The 24,251-nt window shown below is 57.5% G+C and overlaps 1 protein-coding gene across 8 annotated transcripts in view; it reads right to left on the minus strand.

Annotated features, from left to right (window-relative positions):
- Window positions 1-7,740: 7,740 nt before the first annotated feature.
- SYNE4 (spectrin repeat containing nuclear envelope family member 4) overlaps window positions 7,741-24,251 on the minus strand; it is a 28,566-nt gene continuing 12,055 nt past the window's right edge. For 4 of the 8 annotated variants that reach the window (XM_032776224.2, XM_032776225.2, XM_032776226.2 and 1 more), the window contains 11 exons: window positions 22,445-22,705; window positions 21,715-21,865; window positions 20,301-20,483; window positions 18,881-19,018; window positions 16,020-16,214; window positions 14,469-14,745; window positions 14,071-14,177; window positions 12,695-12,800; window positions 10,733-10,887; window positions 9,767-9,828; window positions 7,741-8,978 (listed from right to left, as the gene is read on the minus strand). In XM_032776224.2, the coding sequence (XP_032632115.1) occupies window positions 8,765-8,978; window positions 9,767-9,828; window positions 10,733-10,887; window positions 12,695-12,800; window positions 14,071-14,177; window positions 14,469-14,745; window positions 16,020-16,214; window positions 18,881-19,018; window positions 20,301-20,483; window positions 21,715-21,865; window positions 22,445-22,581 (1,725 nt within the window). In that variant the 5' untranslated portion in view covers window positions 22,582-22,705 and the 3' untranslated portion in view covers window positions 7,741-8,764. The remainder of the gene's footprint in view (window positions 8,979-9,766; window positions 9,829-10,732; window positions 10,888-12,694; window positions 12,801-14,070; window positions 14,178-14,468; window positions 14,746-16,019; window positions 16,215-18,880; window positions 19,019-20,300; window positions 20,484-21,714; window positions 21,866-22,444; window positions 22,706-24,251) is intronic. The other 4 variants (XM_032776229.2, XM_032776230.2, XM_032776231.2 and 1 more) reach the window with 4 other exon arrangements.

The following is a 24,251-nucleotide window of genomic DNA, read 5'->3' on the forward strand; positions in this document are numbered from 1 at the left end:
CCCAGCTTGACCTACTTTAAGGCTGCTAGTCCCATTCCGCTTCCCTGCCCTTTCCACACCAACCTGCATCCTGCCCCCATGCTTGACATCTTGCCAGTGAGGCCTTCGCCGCCCGCTTTGTGTTTGTTGATTTCACCTGCCTGGAGCCAGATCTGTCTCCGATCTCATGTCTCCCCATTCTTTTCCAGCTCTGACGCGCCAGGAGGCTCCCACACCACTTACTTAATTTTTAAACTGTGAAAATGCTTTGCAGACGGGGGGGGGGCGAATTCTGCCCCTCCATGGCCATTTTTTGGAGGGGAGCTTGATTTCAGGGAGCACCGGTTTTGTACTGCTTTGCTTGCGGGAGGGGACTCTTTCTGTTACATCACTAAGCTAAAACGATGTCACAATATTCAAAACGGTCTCTGTGTACTTTTGTTCGCAGTTGAAATTTCATCCCACCACTTCCCCCTGGGAGCGCAGGGGTCTCCGCAGCTGGCTGAAAGACGCTGCCCGAGGGCTGGTAGCCTATATACGCAGCGCTGAGGGCAGCACCCATGGGGTCAGCTACCTTGTAGACACAGGCCTTGCCCCAGCCACGGTAGAGGTCCTGTTGGGCCAGGTGCTGCACAGACCCAGGCCATATCCTCAGAGAACTCCACCTAGACGCTGCTTGCTTTGTGGGCCAGCACCGTAGAGTGGGGCCTGCGTTGGGCTGTTCGTACAGCACCTGGCACGGTGGGGCCAGCTCAGAGCCTGGGGGCTGGGCATGGAGTAATTAGACAAGGGGAAGGATTACACCAGGGGAGTTGAGTGGGGGGCAGTGGAAGGAGATAATCTGGGTAGGGGGCCTCAGCTCCTCACCTTTCTTAGCCTCTTGAGCTGTGCCCAGCCAAACCTGCCCTACCCCAGCACCCTGTGAGAGGCCCAGCTAACTGGCGGGGGGGAGCAGAGCTGGCCTAGGCCCAGATCCCCAAGGCAATTTAGGTGCCTAATTCCCACTGATGCAGAGGAGATATAGGTGCCTGTGTCCCGTTGAGGAGCTCCAGCCAGCTGCTGAGGGTGTTGCTTAGAGGCTGGTCCCTTCCCTGGTCTCGGTTATTTCTCACTCATCGCGCTAGCTCTGGCTGTTCGTTATCTGTATACGAGGCCAGTCCTTTGGGCCTCAGTGGCAAGGAGTTCCGCCGGCTAATCACGGGATCCATGGTGGGAGGAAGAGCTGGTTCTCAAGTCCTCGAGCTGGTGTCTGAGCCTCAAAAAGCAGCAGCCAGAGGAGGATTTTAATGAAATCCATCTCTCAGCTTAGCTGCTGCCGCCCAGCCTGCGTCTCTGCTGTGAGTTAAGCTCCCTATGTGCCGGTGGTTGGGGTTGGTTTGTTTGCTGGGAATGGCCCAGGGTTCATTAGCTGGGTGGCGTCTGAGTCAGGCCGTATTCTGAATGTGACCAATTCCATTTAAAAGATGGGTGAAGAGAGGGGCACGGAGCTGTTGGGGGTGGGCAGTGCCAAGGAGGGTGCCCTATGGAGGAACAAAGATTTTGCTCCCTGTGACCCTGCTTATCAGCTGTGACTTTTCTTTCCTCCTCTCCCCCCCCGCCCCAATGGCTTTCTGTGCTGACTGCTAAGCTCCCCTGTTCTGTTAGCAATAGGAAACACCTAGGTGCTGGGTTCTGTTCCCACCTCTGGAAGGCAAAGCAGGGCTGGGACCCAGGACTCCTGGGTTCTATCCCAAACTCTGGGAGGGGAGTGGTGTTAGCAGTTAGAGCAGGATTAGGTTGAGAGGCAGGAGTCCTGGGTCCTGGTCCTAGCTGGGAAGTTATTGAGTGCACTGGACTGGGATGGGATGCAGGAGAGCAGGGGTTCGATCCTTGCTCTGCCACTACCTTCCTGCATGACCTGGGGTAAGTCCCAGTCCTGTGCCTCAGTTTCCTCATCTGTAATAATATTGACCCCATCCCAAGACCCAGGTCCAGTTACGACTCCAAAGGATATTGACTGGGCCCAGCTTGGAAGGTCGGCCCCTAGAGCTGCCCCTGATGCAAGGACACACCTGAGCTCCTGGAGCAGGAAGGTGTTTTTATTAGCAGTAATTAGTACAGAAACTCAACAACCAGATACCAAAGGGTGAGAGAAGGTGGGGGACACGGGGGAGGGGGGAACACTGGCCTGGCCAAGCCACCACCCTTCATGAGCACCGGAGCCCTTTCATGTCCGCCGGGCTCCCTTCGCTGCCCGCCCAGCTGGTCATTCGCTGCTTCCTCACCACTTGCCTGCCTGCGGCGTCTATGGCAGCTGCTACGATCTCGGCCGCTGCGGCATAGAGCAGACACTTCTCCTGCTCCTCCACGTCCCCGGGGCTGGGAAAAACAGTCTGATTCAAAAAAATATCCAATTTGAAACATTCCAGCAAGTTACACACATGTAAATACACCCAAAACAAAATAAAAGCCTATATTGTTTTTCAACCTGTACTTACAAGTTGGAAACAGAAGCTAAGACGATAGAAAGAACCTTCTCATAGCTGAGAGACAAACAAAAGACCCAGAGTCCAAAAATTCCCTCCCTGACTTTGAAAAATCCAGTTTTCTGATTGGTCCTCTGGTCAGGTGTTTGGTTCCCTTTGTTAACCCTTTACAGATAAAAGAAACATTAACCCTTAGCTATCTGTTTATGACAAGGCTGGCACCAGGGGAGCACAGACAAGCCCCCTCGCATGGCTGGCACCTGCCACCCTTACCACCCTCTGCCTGGTCCATGGCGCCCACTTGGGTGGGAGCCAGTGCCAAGGAGGTGGGTGGGGCAGGCCGATCCTGCGCCCTGTGCCACTGCGCTGAGCTGGCGGGCACCAGAATGGCAGGTCCTGCTGCAGGCTGCTCCCGACGATAGGCCTGCAGAGCACACGGGCCCTGACTTCTACCTAGGGCGTTGCCATTCCTGGCGCCCAGGGGTGCCAGCGGGTCATGCCTGGGATGTCCGGGTGGGGGTGGGGCAGAGGTCCCCTCTCTGCCGGAGCAGGGGGCTGGGCCCTGTGTCTACTACGCTCCCCATGAGTCGGAGTCACGGGGGGCTTGGTGCTGGACCCTGCACTGGCCAATGTGCCAGGGCAAGCGTCATGGCCCCTTGTTCTAGTGGCTGTTCGGGGGGTGTTCCCACCGACCCAAGCAGCTGGCCTCCCCTTCATGCCCTGGCTGGCTGGGTGGGACACCCCCTCCCCTACTCCCTCGTGGCTCCCCCAGCCCAGCTTCCCTGCAGCAGACTCCCTCTGCCCCTCTTCCCCCTGGCTGGGAGCAGGGAGAGGGTCTGGCCCTTGCCCTCCATGCAGTACCCCCCAGCCTCCCATCTCCCCCTGGGCTCCAGCATTTCTCTCCACTTCTGTGCTCAGTGAGGCCGCGCTGCAGCCTCCTGCCTCTGGAACAGGGGCGTCACACATTGGGACCACGGGCTCCCCTGGGTCCCCTTGTGTCTTAGCATCTCCTCTGTCCCTCTCTGACCCTTGTGCTGCCTCGGGAGCTGGCATCCGGCCCCCACCTGGCCCTGCTCCTCTCTTTGCCCTGGCAGCGATCAGGCCTCAGAGAGCCCGCCAGGGGCTGGAGCCTGTCCCCCCTGGGCTTGGGGAGTCAGCCCTTAGCTGCCATCTTGGGAGACTCGCCAAAGGGCTCCACACTTCTGCTAAAGGTAGTGAGGGGCCTGTGCCCAGCACCCTCACCAGCCCCCTGGCAGGGTGGCACCTCCCACCCCTTCCTCCCTGGGGTTGATGCCTTGAAGCTGAGCAGTTTTCTGAGCCAGGAGGAGCCTGCAGCGCCCGGCACCGAGTCCTGCCAGGAGCCCAGGCCCCCGGCCCGGCCCACCTGGTGCCTCACAGCCTGGATGGGGCTCTCGTGGTTGGCTTCCAGGCAGAGATGGCTCCGGGCGGTGCCAGGCTTCCAGCCTGCTGCCCCCTTCCCCTTCCGCAGCATCTGGATCTTCTGCCTGAGGAAGGCCTGTTCTGAAGGGCGCTTTCCCCTGGGCTCCGATAGGCGACCCAATCCATGAGCCAGGGGCATGGGGGTGACGCTGCCTCCATTGCAGGCCGGGCTGGGCTGGGACGCCGTCCCCCCTCCCTCCCTGGCTCCCCACGTCCATTTCAGCCCCCTCGGGAGCTAGAGGGTACATCGGCGTTGGCGTGTACATGCCGGCTGGGATCCCGGGGCGAGAGACTTCAAATCCAGCGGAGGTGAAGGGCTCGCTCCCTGCCGGGCCAGCTGAAGGCCACTGTGGGGGGGTGTCCTCAGCGGGGTGAGCAGCAGGGCTCTGGCAGGTGGGGGGCCAAGCTGTCTGGGATGGGGTGATGCCTCCAGCAGGGGGGAAACTAGAACCTGAGTGAGTTGGACCAGTGGCACTTAGCCCTGAATAGATTCAGGGATGCCAAGGCCAGAAGGAACCAGCCTGGAGCTCAGTCTTGATTTAAACCCATATCCCCTTTAACCCTGCGCATGATCCCCCGTCCCTGCCAAGCTGCAAACCAGTGACACCGAGTTGGATAGGGAACCCAGGCATCCTGGCCCACCCAGGCCTTCCTCCCGTTCTAACCACTAGACCCTCTGCTTACGCGGAGCTGGGGATAAAACCCAGGAGTCCTGCCTCCGAGCCAATCTGGTACTAACCACTAGCCCCCCACTGCCCCCGGCCGAGCTAGAAGGAGATCTCAGGTCTCCCAGCTCCTGCTCTCCTAACCACTGGGAAGTAGCATCCTATGGGGCCAGGCACAGCTTAGTACAGTACCCATCCCCTGCCATGCTAACCCCAGTTACGCCAAGCGGGGGCCTGAGGCAGGGCCATGGGACCCCCACCCTGCAGCCTGTCCCCATAAATCACTGAGCTGCCAACTGGGTGCAAAGGGTCCCCCCCATGCACCAGGGAGCCCCCGCAGCCTGTCTACAGCTGCCAAACAGGGGGCCTAGGTCCCCCCCGCCCCCGGGATGGGGCTCAGGACCAGCCCAGATGGGAGAGGGGGTGACCCGGGGCTGGGGCTCCATCCGGACCTGCCTCCATTTCCCTGACCAATTCAGCACCACTCGTCCCTCTAAGCCAAACTGGAGCGTGCCAGCCTGGCGCACTGGAAGCCACCCACTGCCCCGCCACCCGACGGCTCCCCCCCATGCTCCTGCCCTCCCCCACTGCTCTGCCCCACATACACACCAGCCCACTCCCCTGCAACCTGCCCCCCCCCACACCCAACTCTCCCCTCCCCTTGCACCCCCTGCTCCTGCCCCCTCATCGCTCGCCCCCCTGCATTCCTGCCCCCCCAACCTCCCCTGCACCCCCCCCACCCAGTCCGCCCCCTTCCCATGCCCCGCCCCCTGCAACCTGGCCGCCACCAGCTGGCCCCCCTGCTCACACCTGCACGCCCCCCCAGCCTCCCCACCATGCTCCTGCCCCCCAACCGGCCCACCCCCCCCCGCACTTGCCCCCTTCCCCCGCACGGCCCGCGTCCCCGCTCTCCCCCCCATGCTCCCTCCCCCCTCCGCACCTGCCCCGCCAAACACTGACTGCCCCGTCCGGCTGCAGGAGAACTCAGCAAGCGTCGGGCCGGGCTGGGCTCCCGGCTCCTGCGCGTCTCTCCGGCCCCGCCCCCAGGCCCCGCCCCCCCAGTGTCCCCAGGCAACGTGGCCACTGTGGAGGGGGGCGGCAGCTGGGCCCTCGCTACGTGGCCGGGGTTGGGGGATCTTGGGGCAGCCGGCCGCTGGTTAGACGCTGGGGGGCCCTCAAGGCCGCTGGGCGCTATGCTATAGAGCAGAGGAGTCAGGACGCTGGACCTACTGGGAGGGGAGTGGGGTCTAGTGGCTAGAGCTGGGGGCGTGGTGCTGGCACCAGGACCCTGGGTCTCTCCCAGCGCTGGGAGGGGAGTGGGGTCTAGTGGTTAAAAGGGGGGGCGTGTTGGGCGCCAGGACTCCTGGGTTCTCTCCCCAGCGCTGGGAGGAGAGTGGGGTCTAGTGGTTAAAAGGGGGGGCGTGTTGGGCGCCAGGACTCCTGGGTTCTCTCCCCAGCGCTGGGAGGGGTATGGGGTCTAGTGGTTAAAGCAGGGGGGGGCGTTGCTGGGGCACCAGGACTCCTGGGTTCTCTCCCCAGCGCTGGGAGGGGAGTGCTTAGAACAGGGCCGGTTGGGATTTTAGTCTAACCTCTGGACTCCCCTCCCAGCCCTCAAAATAGAACCCAGGCGGCCTGACTCCCAGCTCTTCCCCTCCCCCAACTCTTATAGTCCACCGAGTCTCCTGTAGGCTGATCTTATCTGTCCAGAAACTGAGACAGGACAAACTCACAAGAACAAAAGTAGCCTCAGTGCTCTGGCTCTCTCGGCCCTGGGGCAGGAGATGACCCCCCGCTTTATCTCAGATGAAGACCCCACTCTAGGTTTGACCCCTTCGCCTCTCCCTGTCATCATCCACACACAGAGCTCCCACCTCAGTGAATTAAATGCCTTGGTCTCCCTTAGATCACTCATATCACCTCCCCACAATCTTACACATGGAGAAACTGAGGCACCATTTGCCCACCTCGCAAATTAGTGGCAAAGTCAGCCCGGCATCCTGACTCCCAGCACTCCCCCCGCCTCCTCTCCTAACTGGGGTCATGATGAGAAAAAGCTACTGGCAAGAGGAAATTGAGAGGCACTGCGACCCCCACCGTCACCTCAGGCCCAGTGATGGGTTAGGCCAGCCCTAGGTGCAGCCCATAAAGGACGCACCAGGGTCCCAGACCCAGCCCCGGCTCCCAGCTCTCTGGAAACCACCTTCCCCTGGCAAGAGATGACAAACCCCCCAGAAACCAGGACTTTCTCCGGGCACCCAGCTTCTCACGCCACTGGCAGAAGCACCTGCTGTGTCAGAGGGTGGCAGGATGCCCCCAGGGGGGCAGTGATGGAATAAGCAGCCCCCAGGGCAGGTTTGCTCCTGACCCAGCTGCGTTAGAGGTTGATTCACATCCTGATGCAGGAGGGTTTGTCTCCCAGCTGTGCATTTTTATTGTGGAGGCTCGTTAGCCATATAAATGTCAGATATGGCCCAGCTCAATTCCCTTGTCAGACACAACTTCCTCTCTGCGTGCCACCCTGGCAGGGCTCAGGGGCCTTAAACAGGGTGGAAGGCACCCCCCAGAGACTCCCCACCATCTAGGGCACCTACTGAGGCTGTGCTCCGAGACCCCACACATAGGTGGTGCAGTGGCTATGCTCTGCTCCCCAGGGCCCATAGGAGGTGGGGCAGGAGCATGGGCTGAGCTAGACACAAGGGGCTGGGCAGGTCCAGCATGCGGCGAGCACACAGAAAGAGACCCACAAGGAGGCAGGGGAGAAGCTGCACCAACCCAAGGAAGCGTGAGTATTTGCCGAAGGCACAAAGCCTGTGTTAATAGCACTTATTCCAGTGAGGCTCAGGTAGTGCTGTCTACCAAAGGACTCGCACAGCCCCCCTCATGGCAATATCTGACCATCTCACAACTGCACAGAGGGGAAACTGAGGCAGGGAGAGGCTAAATGACTCACCCACATGCCACTGTCTCCAAAGTCCAAGAATGGCACCCTCTCCCCTGGCCTATCCTTTCTACCAGCACCTGCCCTGCTGTGGAAGGATCAGGAGCCCATAAAGGCATGGGACATGAGCAGGGCTTGACTGGCAATGCTTTGTGGGGGGGAGGGGGGCTTTTTGTTCTGTGGCTGTATGGTGGACGGGCAATGCCCAAAGGTCTGAGGTCCCAGCAAACCATTTCCATGGCACATGAATAAATTCACTTCAAAACACATTTACTTAAACTTGGCATTCACACAGACGCTGATTTGGATGGGCCTGGGTGCCCCAGGGACCACCCATTGCTATGGATTCCCCCCATCCTCTCATACAGTTCCAGTGGTACCAGGTACTGGAGCTATCTTCAAGGCTACAGCAGCATCAGTTCCAGCTCCCTAGGAGCCTAAGGCAGTACCCAGTAGATGCTGTCCAGGTGTCTTATGGGAGGTGTAGTTCAGGTCTCACATGCCCCCATTCTCGTCTATGGGCTAGGCTCCCTGGCCAGACTACATCTCCCAGCATGCTCCATGGCCTCACCTCTTGGAGAGAGGTGTCAGTGCATCATGGGAGTTCCACAGCTGCAGCACATCATGGGAGATGTAGGCTGGCTGGGAAGCCCAGCCTATAATAAAAGAATGGGGCTAAGAATCACCCAAACTACAACTCCCATGAGGCACCTGGGTAGCATTTCTGAACTGAGATATTCTGAGTTTTGGTTGGTTCTTTGATTCTGAACAAAAAGTCAGAATTTTCCACAAGCAGCAGTCACTTCCCCCAGGAGGTTCTGGTGGGTTGAGTCCTGATTTGCTGTTGAAGAACAGCTGCAATGGAGAACTTTCTGACTAGCCCCATTCCCTGGGGAGCAGTGGACCTGCCAAGGGGCTGGGCTGGCAGAGCAAGGACAACGACCACAAGGGGTCCTTGATTGGCGCAGTGGTGGAACCAGCTGATTTCTTGAGGTTCCTTTCTGCTGTAAGCTTCTGGGTTTGTGTGGGTCAGCTCTGGGGGTCTCTGAAAGTACTGAGCTTCTTCCGAAGTCTCTGGAAGGATCCAAAAGTGCTTCTTTCCTGGGCAGGCTCCTTGCATAGCTGGGAATGCTGGGAGGTTGGTATCTGGTATGGCAGATGCCCAGGGAAATCCACCCGAGGGCAGCACTGAATGGTGGGAAATGGCCCCCTACCTCTTGGAGCTGCCCCCAGCACTGGGGAAACCATGGGCTCTCGTTGGCATTTTCCCAGCATGCCTACGTAGGAGGTGGCCCATTGACGTACTTCAGCATGAAATGGAAGGACCGGGTGTAGCAGGGCGTTTTAACGTGGGAGAGAAGGGAGGTGCCGGCCAGGAGGAGGAGGAGCAGGAGCAGCCCAACTGCAGAGAACAGCAGCCTCTTTATTCTGACCAGGATCCTGGGGCCCACTCGAGGTTGATCTGAGAAAGCCAAGGGCTGCAACATAGGCCTGGAGGTATATGAGATGCCAGGATTGGAGTTGGCATGTTGTGGGTGGGGGAGACAGAACAAGAGTCATAGGAGAGCCCACTGCAGCTCAACCCCCAACCCTGCAAGCCCCAGGGAAAAGGGGAGCATGGACTGTGGAACTCCCTGCCACTGGAAACCAGAATCGGCTCCAATGGGACTCACTGCTCCCAGTGTCCCTTTTTCTGCACTGCTCTGTCCCTTGGCTGGGGGACCAAAGCCCCTTCCCGAGGGGTCAACACCAAAGCCAGTGGAGTGGGGAGGAAGCCTGGCAGCTGTTTCAGCCAGAAATGCGTATGGAGACCTTCGCACCAGGGTGTGGGAAAGGGGCAGGTCTGGCGGGGGCTGGAAAGGACGGGTGGTTAGCTAGATACAAGGAGAGGGGGCACTAGAAAGTCTGGGCTGGTCCGCTGAGAGGTCCACGCTCTGCACCACCTCTGTCCCTCACGTCTGAGCCTCATTCGCCCAGGCCGACCGGGCAATCCAGACTGCTCCAGACACCCCTTGGGCACATCTGCTCTTGCTCTCCCTAAGCCTTTGCAGATGGGCAAGGACTCATGGGGTGGTGACCTGAGACAGACAGCTGGAGGCACTGGTGCAACGTGGTAACCCACCCCACTCCCAGGAAAGCAGGCGTAGGGGAGGCAGGGCTGGGAGGTGGGGAGATACCAGGCCTGGGGTTGGAGGGGGGGTCAGTCAGGGGAGGGATGGGGCAAAGGACATCTGTCTGTGTCATTCCTGCCCCTCTGGCTCAAAGCAGCAGCCTCCTACCCCTTCTCAATGACGACGGCCACATCCTCAAAGCCGGGACCAGCCTGACTCCTCTTGCAGGGCTGCAGAAGGAAGGACGGAGAAGGGGGCTGTTAGTCAGGGCTGGATGGGGCCCAACACCCCCCTTGAGCTATGGCCAGCGCATCCGAGGTACCAGCCCTGAGCCCACCACATGTAGAGTCTTCTTCCTTAACTCATGCGGAGGAAGGAAACTTTACAGCGGGAGAGGTGCTGTCTAGTGGTTAGAGCAGGGGGCTGGGAGCCAGGACTCAGGGACTCTGTGCCCAGTTCTGGGAAGGAGGGGATCTAGCAGGCTAAAGCAGCGGGGCTTTGGGAGTCAGGACTCCTGGGTCCTACCCCAGCGCCAGGGAGGGGAGTTGTGTCTAGCCCCATGCTTGGCTCATGAGCTGGGCGGGCATAGCTTTCCTGGAACGATCCGCAGGACAAGGGGGCCTCCCCTCCTGGGAGTGGCCAGGCATGTCCCTGCTCAGCTTGGGGACTCAGACAGCATCCCAGCTGAACCCTACTGATGGGGGCGCTCCAGCCGCTTGGCCTGCCTGGGGTCGGGTGCTGGGACTGGCAGGGCCAACCAGGTCCTTGTCTTTCCCAAGCAGCACGGCCAAGCGTGGGTGGCTGCAGTGGCAGCTGGGGAGGGGAAACTGGAGGGCAGCCCCACTGCTACAAACCCTGTGGGTGGGGGTGGACAGAAAGGGGCAGGGGCAAGACCAGGGGGGAGGACCCCCCCTGCCCAAATCCCACTTGCATCAACTCCCCCTAGGGTGCCCCATCCCTGCAGAGGTCATGGGGCTGACCCCAGACCACCTGATCAACACCACCATCCGCAGCAGGAGCTTGGGGCCAGAGAGAGAGCTAAGCCCCGCAGGCACCGGGGATGTGGGGGTGCCGGTAGGTTGGGGTGCCCGGCCCGAGACCCCCCTTCCCCCTCCAGGGTGCAACAGCGCTCACCTGCATCGCTTCTGGCTTGTCCTGCTCCACGCAGGTCTGGCCCAGCCAGCTCTCAATCCGCTCGGGGTCAAAGCCCACCGTCTCTCTCTGGCAGCAGGCCTCATCCCCCAGTGGCAGGCCCTGGGGATGCCAGCTGCCCCGCTGAGGGGCATTCCCTAAGGGGAGAGGATGGTGCAGGCGTGACTACCAGGGGCAGCAGGGCTACAAGAGACACATCAGCCCAGGGGAGGGGAGGAAGGATGACCCGGTTACTAGGATACCAACCTGGGAGACAGCAGGGCTGGGTTCAAATCCTTGCTTTGCTACAAGCTCCTTGGGCAAATCACTTAGCCACTCCATGCCTCAGTTTCCCCTTCTTTGCAATGGGGATACCAGCCTTACGGGGCAGGGGGGTTGAGAGGATACGTGTGCTACAGATTGAGAGGCACTCGGCTAAGTAATGCGGGGGTCATCAGCAGATGGCCCGAAGGAGTTAATAATGGGGGGCTACAGAGCCAGTGACATGGACTATGAAGTCCTTTGTCTTCGAGGTGCTCGTTTGATACCATCCCACCTCAGTACATGCTAACAGCTCACGGCTCCCTACCGTGAAATGAGTTTGTCAGGTCTCAGTCCAGTTCCGGAGGAGTCAAGTGTCTCCCCTGTCTGCCCCTCCAGCAGAGGGGCCCAGAACTCTAGGGGCCCTGGAGACCAAGCTCATCCCCAGAAGCGACGTCTTTCAAGACCAGTGGCTGAGAAAGGGATCTCGGGGGCTGGCCGCGCAGGATCTTTCACCAGTCCTGAGCCTGGCTGTTTTATGCTGCAGAAAGCCGTCCCGCACTGAAATGCACTGAGCCCTCACAGCTCATTTCATGCCAGCCTTGCCACAGCCATAGCGCCAGGGCTATGGGCACCCAAAGGCCAGAGTCAAGCCCATAAAGGACCGAAACCCTGACCTGTAAGTACCTCTGCGAGAAGGAGAAATCTGACAGCAGAGGACTTTTATAGGAGAACAGACAGGCAGAGTGAGATCAAGCTGCTGGGAGGGGAAGCTGGATAAACTAAGAATTAACCATTGGAGCAGCCCCTTAGGAGACACGGGGGATTCTCCATGGCTCTCCACCGAGATCAGATGCTCTGCCTCAACCCATCTGGGCTGGCTGCAGCCTGGCTGATCGGAATGGTCCCTTCTGGCCTCAGAATCTATGAATCACCTGGCTCCCTCCGGTCTGTTTCCAGCCGGACTGGGGGAGTCTATTCAGGACTAGAGCTGGGAGAAGCGTTTCAGTTTTCAGTCACAGACGCAGATTCGGCACGTTTGCAAATCGGTGACGGTTTGGCCGACTCGTTCGTGTCGCAAAAACCAAACCACAACCAGACACACAACTCTGAAAAAGCCCAAACGGTTTCGAAACAAAAAAGTGTTTTGGTTTCTTTCACTCCGAACGACTTGGGGTTTCGAAAATCCCTTCGATTTTGCTTTAAAATACCCCCCAAACAATTTAAACAAGGCTCGGACACGAAACACGCTATCCAACTCAAAACAAGATTCCCCCCCCCCCCGTGTTTTGGTTTGCCAAAAAATTGGATTTTTTCCCCCATAGATTCAGAGATCACAAGGCTGGAGGTGTCCACTGCCCTGAATTAGTCTAGTCTGGCCTGTGGCACGCGGACCAGAGAACGGCCATGAATTAATTCCTGTTTGAACTTGGATTTCCTGTTATTTATACAGCTTTAGAACATAAGAACAGCCATACCGGGTCAGACCAAAGTGGCCGGTGCCAGGTGCTGCGGGGGAAATGAACAGAACAGAGTAATTATCGAGTGATCCATCCCTGTTGTCCACTCCCAGCATCTTTTCTTATGACCTCACAAGTCTCCCCTTATTAGCTAGTGGGAGCTACCTAGGGGCTCTCTCGGTAGTGGGGATAGGCAGTGGTCAGCTGGACTGGACTGTGACGGGCCAGGAACTGAGTCACTTACCAGAACTGCCCCAGACAATTTCCACTTTCCTTCTGGTCACCAGGGAGAGACAAGGCCTGTCCTGGGAGCCCAGTTGCGCCTGCGTTTCCCCCCGAAGGGGAATGGCCTGTTAATGATAGCCATGCTCAGCCCCCGCTGGCCAAAGCCTCCTCCATCAACCCCAACAGCTCCTCCTCAGGAGACAGGGTGAGTCGCATGCTTGGGTTACAGGGAATGGAGGGACACTGCCCCAGATCACACAGTGAATCAGGGTTAGAACTGGGAACAGGACCCAGGAGTCCCAGCACCTTCCCCGCTCAGAGCTTGGAACAGAACCCAGGAGCCCCATTGCCTCCTACTCTTACCACTTGACCCCACTTCCAGAGCTTGGGATAGAACCCAGGTGTCCTGGCTCCCAGCCAACTCTGCTCTAACCACTAGACACCACGCCCTCTTACAAATACAAGAGGGAATCACCCTGTCTCTGGTTCCCAGTGAAGCCTGTTAGCAGCAGGGGATCGTGTTAGGCGAGAGAAGCTCACCCTGCTACTGACCGGGCTAGACAGAGGCTGCAGCGGCCTTGCTCTTAAGGTGCTAGGCTGGGACTCAAGAAACCTGCGTTCAAGTCCCAGCTGTGTGAGACCCTGCGCCAGTCACTTCATCTCGCCGGGCCTCAGTTTCCCCACCTCTCAAACAGAGAGAATCCCACTTTGAGTTCTTGGATGTACAGCTGGTCTGGTGCCCTGATTTTAGCTACTGTGTCTGGGCAGCCCCTGCGCCATGGGGCCCCGATCTCAGTTACCGTGCAGGGCCCGGAATTTCACTATGGGGGCTGCTGCTGTAAAGCAGATAACAATGAAATGCAGAGAGGGGCAACGTGACATGGACAGATCCTATGCGGGGAGAGAGGAAACACAAGCCTAAGGGCTGGGGATTAATGGGACCCCCGGACCATCGCAGAGGTACCAGCGATTGGGGGGGAATCAAAGGGGATTGTCCCCCACATACACTTTTTAAACATGGGGGTCCATGCCTCTCCTGCCCTTTTGAGGACCTGAAATCAGCAGAGGAGCTGGGGGTGGGAGGGGAAGCATTCCCCCCTGACCAGAGCTGGGTGGAATGACTGGGTGGGGTGGCCCTGCGACCTGGGACTGGGCCCTCCCACTTCAGCTGTCCCTCCCTCACCCTGGGGCCACTGCTGCGTAAAACCCCTTCCAGGATTTTGCTTCGATGCTCCCCGATGGGGCTGGTTTCATCACACCCAAAACCACCACACACTCCCGGGCCGTTTACAGAGGGGTCCCAGGAAGCCCCTGCTCATACTTTCACAGGGTTTAAAGCCGGCAGATCCCTGTATCGAGCCCAGCCCCCTGGGATGGGCTCCAGTAGCTACCTACATTCAGGTCCTCGTGGCTGGTGCCTCTCCCACATCCAGCCGGCCAGCTGGCGGGCATGCCCAGCTGGCAGCTGCACCTCCGGCCCGGCTCCTCCCACTGGCCCACACCTGGAGAGAGGGAACGGCGGCTGGCAGTATCTGCCCCGTTAAAAGATCCCCCGTGACCCCCAGGAGCTGCTGCAGCACTGTTGGGCTGGCCCAGCTCGGCTGGCCCCCTTTAAGGGACTACCCCTTTAAGGCAAAGGGGACGGGGGGAGTCTGTACTCTGGGAGGAGGGTGAGTGCCACCTCCTACCCATCATCTGGGGCAGTTTCGGGGGGGCTCTGCCCCTTTAAGGACTCCTCTCCCCACCACTGCAATTTGGGGCAGCCAGGGCCCGTGAGCTATGGCAGCCCGTACCTGTGATGGCACTGCAGTACGATGAATCCTCTTCGTCATGAGATGTGGACCCGCCCACATCCACCGAGGGGTCCCATTCCAGGTCCAGGCTGCCCCCGCAGGCATCCCCGAATGGATGGCGGCGCCGGCAGCATAGAGCCTTCCGTGGGGTGGACTGGTAGATCCAAGCGGCGGGAGGGGGCCCTCTGGCTTCTCCCTCAGGCTCCAGGGACACGTCTGTGAAGCAGTCAGATCCCACATCGGTGTCTCGGTCCGACAGCCACTCATCCTCAAAGACCTGGTAGGTGGGTGAGCAGAGAGGGTCAGTATGAAAGAGACAGCGGCTCCCTAGACCTTTAGTAGCCTTTAACTAACCCTCCTGCAGTGGATTCTGCAGGGAGCAACGCCAATACACATGAGCTAACAGAGAATCCCCACTCATTGTTGGCAGTACAGGGGCTATGACACATTCAAGCCATTTTTATTCTACCAGGAGAGGGCAGAGAAGCACGCACAAGCTTGTAAATTATAATATCTCACCAGGCAATCCTCAAGCACTTTGGAAACTGATACTCAGAAATCACCTCATCTAGCTCTCTGGGTACAGCTGTAGTTGTTTATCCAGAGATCCCTCCCCCAGGGCAGAGAAACCGTCACCTTCGGGATGAGATGTGGCAGCTGTTTATACAAGGATCCCTCAGTGCTGAGATGCAGCTGCCTCTGGGGTGGGGCGTGGCAGCTGTTTACAGAGAGCTCCCTCAACCGGTGCTGAGATGCAGCCATCTCTGGAGCAGAACACCCAGCAGCCATTTAACAGCTGCAGAGCAATGCTGCACAACAGTTGAGGAGAAGCAGCAAAGAATCCTTTGACCAGCTGAAAATGCGGGGGGGCGGGGCGGGACTTAGGAAGGTAAAATCACAGCAGTTCACAAAGAAACGTGGCCACGACCCAGGCATTTCGTAGCCCAACTCTTGCCAAAAAACACCACAATGAATACCCGATGCCTAGACCCCCGTCCCCCCCCGCCAAGAACAACAAAGGCAGCCTCTGCCACCAAACCTGGGCCTTGGGGTCTGGCCAGAGCCCCCCCGCTCTGCTTCTGGCAGCATGCCAGTTGGAATCAACTGATTTTGACTGGCGCGTATTCCCCTCTGTGCCCCCCCCCCCTCGCTCCCTGCAGCACAGCGCACTAAGGCACTAGGGTCAGCACTGAATGCAAGGAGGGGGCGCCCCCTACTGAACCCCCAAACCCATCCCCTTCAGCACAGCGCCCCCTAGTGCCACACTGAGGCCAGCGCTGATTGCAAGAGGAGCATGCTCTGTTCTGTGCTCCTACCCCTCTTTGCAGAAAAGCGCCCCCTAGTGCCATTGTGGGGCATTACAGTCAGCACTGACTGAAGGGAGCACTGCCCCACAATGAATCCCTCACAGCAGTGGCCCTGAGGATTTTCCTGGTAAATCTCCCATCCATAGTCTGGGCAGGGCTGACCCTGCACAGCCACTGAGAGCCCAGATGCCCAGTGATGGTTGAGCCGCCGTGCCCCATGGCACGGGGTCCGCCCCACACATACCAGCCTCATGCTGACCAGCCGGCGGCGGAAGCGGAACACTCGCCAGAAGACCTCCTGGCAGTAGCAGCTCAGCTCCTGCAGCTCCTCCTCCAGGATCTCGGCATCCTGCGGCTCGCTCCTCTGGATCAGCCGCTCGCCGGACACCAGCAGCCAGTCGAGCCGCTCCGCGTTGGACAGCACAGCCTCCTGGAACTCCTAGGACAGAGTGAAGACGTTAGCCAAGACAATGGGGCTGGACCCTCCTTGCTCCATGCAAACTGTCTCGGGAATCTTAGCAGGCATGGCCTCCGATTTATCTCTGACCCAGAAGACTTCCAGCAGCACAGTGGCCCCTACTGCCATGCTGGGGCACTGGGGTTTGCACTGCAGAGCACCCTCAATTGAGCCCCACCCTGCTCCCTGCAGCACAGCGCCCCCTACTGCCATGCTGGGGCACTGGGGTTTGCACTAGAGAGCACCCCCAATTGAGCCCCACCTTGCTCCCTGCAGCACAGCGCCCCCTAGTGCTGCGCTGAGAGGGGAGAGAGCCCTCCACCGAGCCCCTCACCCTGCAGCACAGCGCCCCCTAGTGCTACTGTCTCAATGCTGCCCCGGAGAGAAGGGCCAGACCAAATAAAGCGCCGATCCCAACACCTGCAGGGCGTGGTCGCCCCTTCAGTCCCTGGCCCTGCTGAGCTTGCCAGAACGGAGCAGCTTGGCACCCAAGGTCGCGGGGCTGTGGCAGCTCAGCCATTGGGTCTATTACGTGCTGTCGAGCGGCCCAGGGGGAGGTGCGATCGCTAACTGGAAGCAATGAGCTAATCTCAGTATCGATCTGGCGTTCCCACAGGTTTCCACGCAAAGGCTGGCCGGTTTGAGCAAGCGGAGGGCTGGTAATGCATATCAGCACCTGTTCCCTCCTGCCCCCAGTGCACAGAGCTGGAGGCGAGGGGAGCAAATTCAGGAGACCAATCAGCCCTGGGATATTTTAATACTGCTTGGTGCCTTCAACCGAAGGACAAAGTCCACCCAGACACAGACAGAGCGATAGGTGGAATACGGCTTGCTGAATGAGATCACTGGGCTGGGATTCAGGAGATGTAGCCTGCCAGGTGACCTGGGGCAAGCCACGCCCCCACTCGGTGCCTCAGTTTCCCCATCTGTCAAGGGGGCGAACAATACTGCCTCCTTCGGGAAGCGCTTTGAGATCTGCTGAGGAAAGAGCTAGGGATTCTTGGAAGAAAGGGAGAGCTAGTTTTCTACTGGCCTGCGGCCTGGCAAACTCATCTCACACAGGCCAGCAAATGGCCCATCCAGGGGAAACACTCATCTAGTTTCAATCCCTATTGACCACGGCCTGCTGGGAACTGGTAAGCTAGAGGTGAAAGGGGTCACAGCTCAGGCCCAAGCCCCAGCTCCCGAGGGCGAAGGAAGGTGTTTTATGCAGGGAGCCTGCAGCTACCCATCCCTGCGCAGCACTTTGATCCAGGTGATCACAGCAAATATTTCAGTTTCCTCTCTGAAAACCCACTCGCCTTGTCGCTTATGGACTTTTAACGTTTATGATCACAGGGGTGGGGTATCTGTCCGCTGCCCCCTGCTGGTGGGGATAAGCCCTGCTTTGTGCGCGCGCAGAAAGACAGAGGCACAAAAATTATGCTATATTGAAGAGTTCACTTCCCCGTAGACACATGGGACCAACCAAACCTAGCCTGATCTACACGACTCCAAGCTTTGGGGAAGTCTGAGCCTGTGTTTGAAGGAGGTGACATGGAGTCAGGACTCCTGGGTTCCATTCCTAGCTAGCCTCCCTGTAAGACTTCAGCAGAGTCACGTCCCTTCTCTGTGCCTCAGTTTCCCCACCTATAATACTCAGAGGAAGATAGACTCGCTGAATTTATGAAGGTGCTTGGAGATCCTTGGAAGGCAGACACTAGAGCATCATTGGGAGAAAATATTCCCAGGCTGGAACTAGCCTGGTTTGACCCCTGACAAAAAGACACACGCGATCCTCCTGAGCCTACGTATATTTTTAACCCTTCAATTGCCACCGTTTCTCTGAATATATTGGCATCTCAGCACCTGACAGGTTAAGTGAAACATGTCACCCCGAAACCAGTTCAGCCGTACGTCATTATCTAAAAATAAAATTTCCCCTTTGGTGAACCAACATTTTCTGTGTAAACAGATGAGCAGGTGTGTGCCTGTGTACACATGTGTCTCTGCACGTGCGCTTTCACCTATCACTTCACCGGTGCTACCCGCCTGCAAACAATCGGCCACAGAACAATGAGGGTACTTTGCTCACTCACTGCTCTTCCCATTCAAAGCTCATCACAGATGTTAATTGATAGCTCATGAGTTATGAGCCTTCCCTACTCCCTCTGATGGGAAGCAGGGGAAGAATATGCAAGAGTCACTTCTCCCTGTGCGGAAATGCAGCCACCTCTGGGGCGGGATGTGGCAGCTGTTTATCCATCACACTGGGACACGGCGGTAAACACAGATTCAGAGGGGAGAACACCTGCTACTACGCCCTCACCTGGCTCCCCTGCAGCACAGCACCCCCTAGAGCCACCCTGGGGCATAGGGGTCAGCACCAACTCCAAAGGGAGTGCACCCCCTACTGAGCCCCCACCTCACTTGCTGCAGCACAGTGCCCCCTAGTGCGGCACCAACTCCAAGATGAGCACACCCACTACTCAGCCCTCACCCTGCTCCCTGCAGACCAGCGCCTCTTGCACATTGTGCAAGAGCATTCTGAGATGAGGCTGCACAGACGTGTGCATTGCACAGATGCATCTGGAAGCTGGAAGGGGCCAATACGATCTATACACGCCCTGCAATCCCTAATCCTTCACAAGAGGACATTCTCATCTTACCTGCAGCTCCATCATTTTCTCGAGCGAGCTGCCCCCAGAGAAATGTTCCACATCGGTGAGCCGCAGATCCAGCTCCGTCAGCCATACCTGCACGGTCTCCCGCTCCCACTCAAACTCCTCCCGCTGGCTGACAAAATACTGGGGGGGCGGGGGAAGCAGCAAACAAACAAACAAACAAACAATCAAACAGAGCTAGCAGGTTTAGCAGGAAGTCGGACATCAGAAAATTCACATTTCAGTGTCCTGCCTAATGCTAATGATGCTGGAGGTTATTAATTATTATAATAAAGGGCCAGGATTTTGAATTCTTGACACATTTGCAGAAGTGACTGGTAATTTTTACACACCTCTCTTTGTTTTTGCCTTAAGCCCAAGGATCTCTTGGGGGCAGACAGACTTTTTGTTAGGTGTTCATATGCCGCCTGGCACAACAGGGTACTGGTTCATGCCTGTGGCTTCTGGGTGATATCACGATACAAAGAGTGAATCAATAAATACTAATTCATCAGATGCCTGCGTGGTATCCCTGAGTTTCTGACTTTTTGATCTTTTTCATAGAAGGGACCTCAAGAGGTCGTCTAGTCCAGTCCCCTGCACTCATGGCAGAACTAAGTATTATCTAGACCATCCCTGACAGGCATTTGTCCAACCTGCTCTTAAAAATCCCCAATGATGGAGAGTCCACAACCTCCCTAAGCAATTTATTCCAGTGCTTAACCACCCTGACAGTTAAGAACTTTTTCCTAATGTTCAGCCTAAACCTGCCTTGCTACAATTTAAGCCTATTGCTTCTTGTCCTGTCCTCAGAGGTTAAAAAGAACAATTTTTCTCCCTCCTCCTTTTAACAACCTTTTATGTACTTGAAAATTGCTATGTCCCATCTCCGTCTTTTCTTTTCCAGACTAAACAAACCCAGTTTTTTCAATCTTCCTTCATAGCTCATGTTTTCTAGACCTTTAATCATTTTTGTTGCTCTTCTCTGGATTTTCTCCAGTTTCTCCACATCCTTCATGAAATGTGGTGCCCAGAACTGGACACAATCCTCCAACTGAGGCCTAATCAGCACAGAGTAGAGCGGAAGAATTACTTTTGCTCAGCCGAGTGGCGCGAATCAGGGCCCGATCAATTTCATTTTCTGGGCCAGATCTCCCTCTTGTGTAAATCAGTGTTGCCCTAATTTACACCAACGGAGGATCTGAAATGTTTCACTGTCCGGGTCTCCCTGCTGAGTAAGGGATCCCCAGTATAACAAGGGGCAGGTTTATACATCCATACTGCCTCCTTCCCCACCCAAATATTATTGGTGGAGGGAGACACCATGGGCACATTTCTCTGCCTGTTATTCCTAGACACAAAGATGGTGCCTTGAGATGCCTCCCTGCCATGCCAGTGCCCCTCCCAGGGACTGGTCGGCTGGTACCTTCAGTCTCTTGAGGATGGCAGCAGCTCGTTTCTGGAGGTTGTCCCAGCGCTGATTGCTCTCCTGGACCGCGGCCCGGAGCCAGCCCTGCAAACTGATGCCATTTGCCTGAACCAGCTGCCGATACTGCCTGTTTAAGGACTCCAGATGGTGCAACTTCTCCTGGATCTGCCTTTGCAGCACCTGGAAGGAGAAAGGGACATCAGAACTGGTGAGGAAGGGTGGCCTTGTTGTTGCAGCCCTGGACTAGGACTGGCTTGGATGCTGGCCCCTGCCATAGACGTCACCGCATCGCTCTGTGCCTCAGTTTCCCCATCTGTAAAATTTGAATAATTTTCACCTATCTTGAGGTGAGAGGGGGCTGTGAGGGTCAATTCATTAGCAGCTGTGCAGTGTTCACATCCTGCAGTTGTTACCCTCTGGTGAGCATGTGTTACTGGCCCCTCTACTGTGCCGCTCTGCAGAGCACATCCTGGGTTCTATTCCCAGCACTGGGAGGCGAGTAGGGTCTAAGTGGTTAGAGCAAGGGGCCAGGAGTCAGGACTTGTGTGTTCTGTTCCCAGCTCTGGCAGGGGAGTGGGGTCCAGTGGTTAGAGCATGGAGCTTGGTAGCAGGACTCCTGGATTCTGTTCCCAGTTCTCCCACCATGTAACTCTGCGGTAAGTTGCTTTAATCTCTCTTTCCCTATCTGCCAAATGGAAATAACAAGGCCCAGCCAGAGGGGCAGAAATGTGAGAAGAAATGAAACGTTTGCAACAGGCTCCCGAGATCCTTGAAGCACTATGGAAACTGGAGCCCTCGTTAGCCTCTTGCCAAGGGGAGGGACTGGGGGGGGGGGGAGGGTTATAAATGTTCCCCTTGTTTGATCTTCTGTGTATTCAGCTTTTCCTGCCACCTTTGAAATAAAAGGATTTCAATAAACACAACTCAAAGATTCCTCTGCTACCGAGTGCCTCCCCTGAGATCTCTTTCAAGAGACTTCCTGCCAACCCTGCCCTACCCTGGCTGTGCCAACATCACTGCGCAGAAGGAATCATTCAATTTCTTCCAGTATTATTTAACAGGCGTGTTACACTACCATCATGCTGAGCCCTATTAGGTTAATTACGGTTGTAGCTACCAGTTGCCATCCAGGATCCAGACCCCATTGAGTTGACCCTTACTATGTATATTACGGTAGCACCGACATCCCCATCCCTTGTGCTGGGTGCCACAGAGACACAGCACAAGAGATGGTCCCTGCCTCAAGTCTAAATAGAAAAAAGGTGGGAGGGGAAACTGAGGCACAGAGCAGGGCAGGGATTGGCCCAACAGGAGGGTGGCAGAGCTATGAATAAAACCCTGGTATCCTGAGTCCCAGTCTAGTGCTCCATTCATTGGACCACGCTGCCCCTCCCCTCACTCCCATCCTCACCTCGAACTTTTTGAGCTCCTCCTTGGCCACAGCAAAGGGCACCTGGGAGGAAGCGGGGGAGGCGGCCCACAGCTCCGCCGCCCGCAGCCAGTCCTGGAAGCGGGACAGGGAGTCCAGGACCCGCTCGTGCAGCCGGCAGGCCTGCTCGGTCCTGCAGGGACACAGAGAGGAGCCTCACAGCGCACGGTGATCCGAGCTCCCCCATGCTGGCACATCACCTCCCTGTTGCCACCCACCGTGTCATGAACACCAGCGACACCTGCTCCCCTGCCACACCAACAGAGCGACTGTAACTGACCAGGGACAGGGAAAGTCAAGGGCTGGCAGTGTGGCACAGCCACGGGGGACATCTGGCATCTCTAGAAGATAGAGACTCACCCCCATCAGCCTCCACCCCTCTCCACTCCACCAGAGCCCAGCCCCACTCCTCTCCCCCCCACTGCATCCCACCAGCCCCCCTCACTCTTTCCCTCACATCTCAGCCCCACTCTCAGCTCCCTTCATCCTCCCTTTTTTCTGCTGCCCACAAAATGACACACACACCCCAAAACAGTAACCCCAGGACCCAAATCCCCACACTCCTTTGCATCCTCAAAGGATTCTGGGAAGAGGTGGGTCATTGGGCATCTTGCAGGTGGTAAGACACAGAAAGGCCAACACTCTGCTATGCCCTGATACTGGGCGGCGTCTCCCCGCTCTCCAAATACCAGAGCCTGGATCTCTGCCTCACCTGATCCGTTTCTCCACGGAGGCTGTGCAGACGCTGCAGCTGGCCGCATCAGGCGCCGGCTCCCCCCGGCACATGGAAAGCATCCGAGATTTCAGAAGAGCTGGGCTGAAGCTCTGGGCCACGCTGTCCCTCTGCATCTCCGGCTCCCCTCTTCACAATCCCCACAAGCGTCTTGGGGATGCCTGGGCATCTGGACAAAGCCTGGGCATTGGCAGGGGGCACATGACTGCCCCTCCTGGGAGCGGGTCCGGCCAATCCGGTCTGGGCACAAACAGATCTCACCTGAGTAACAGGACTGGCCACTCGCAGCGCTGGGAGCCGCACGGCAGCGCCGCTCGGAACCCAGGTGCGGGGCCCTGCTGGGGAGACAGGAACTCCTAAGGGCAACAGGTGCAGAGAAAATCCAGCCATCCCCCGGGGGAGAACGCTCTGCTCTCGTAAATTACAGCCACGCTGGGAGGCCTCTGGGTCACAGGTATTCCCGAAGGGGGGGAGAGAAGGGTATTACTGAATGGAGAAGCTTCGAAATAGGTGAAAAGTAGACTCTGAAAATCTGTTCCCCCCACCCCCATGCTTCCCAGGCAGTACAGAGTCGGTATAAAGAGCAGATCAGGGGTGTGGATTATTCTCTGCCCCCCCGGGGCCCACAGGGATGGATTAGGGGGCATGGCTGGGATGCACTGCTGTTGTTCTCTGTCCCCCAAGTGCCCATAGGGGGCAGATTGGGTGTGTAGCCAGAGGACACTGCACAGAGGCTATTCTCTGTCTCCTAGGGGTGGATCAGGGGGTATGGCCAGCGCACAGCGACTATTCTTTGTCTCCCACTCACTTAGAGCAGCTGCGAGGCTGCTCTAACCGCTGCAAAAGAGCCCAGCAGGGCCAAGAATACAGAGAACACAAAGGAAGTTTAAAGCCACCAGCCGCGCCCCCACATGGACAGACGGGGTAAGTGACAATCAGGGCCTGTATTCCGTGGAGGAGGTGGCTGGGCTAACGGCAGCTTTGCAGCCACTTTGCACAGCCTTTGGCTGCATAAGAGGGCTGCCAGCAAGGTCAGGGAGCCACGCGTTTGCAGATGGCTTGGCTGCGGCACATCAAATTAGCAGCAGACCTGGACCCAGGAATAGGGCCTAGGGAGCCTGAGTTGAACATAGGGTGGGAGGAGGCAGTGGAAGGAGTGTGGTAAAGGTGGCTAGAGGAGATGCCCTGCAAATAACCGTTACCAGAAAGAGGACACTGACTGGGGGTGGGGGTACTCACTAGAGGTGGGGGAGGGCAGTGTCACTCCCTGTCATGGTGGCTGCTGCAAGCCTAGGACACAGCAACAGCAGTTAGTCAGCACCTCCCTGTGGGATCCCCCCCTCCCCAGGACTGGTAGCTGTTTGTGTTTGTGCTGCCCCAAGCGGGGGGCGGGAGGGAGCTGCAATTGGTGGCACTTTGGCAGCAGTTCTACCACCGCCGCTTCGTTCTTCGGCGGCAGGTCCTTCCCTCCAAGAAGGACTGAGGGACCCGCTGCCAAAGAGCCGGCCATGCCGTCCCATGCACCTGCTTGCTGCGCTGGTGCGTGCAGCCAGCCCTTGCTGCCGGGGAATGGATTAATCAGCTGCGGATGCAGGGAAGGGGACCAAGCAGGGCTCTTTCTGAAACGCAACATCTGCTTTACAAAAATCCTGGATGTTGCTATTTGAAAAATCCGCCCTGACAGAGGACGGAGCCTCAAAGAAGAGAGGCGACGTCCAGGAAAACCCAGACGCGTGGTGGTAACCCTACCTGCAAAAGGAAAACAAAATAGGGCATAGGCCCCTTT

Source organism: Chelonoidis abingdonii, chromosome 11, assembly GCF_003597395.2.
Source record: "Chelonoidis abingdonii isolate Lonesome George chromosome 11, CheloAbing_2.0, whole genome shotgun sequence".
Lineage (NCBI taxonomy): Eukaryota > Metazoa > Chordata > Testudines > Testudinidae > Chelonoidis > Chelonoidis abingdonii.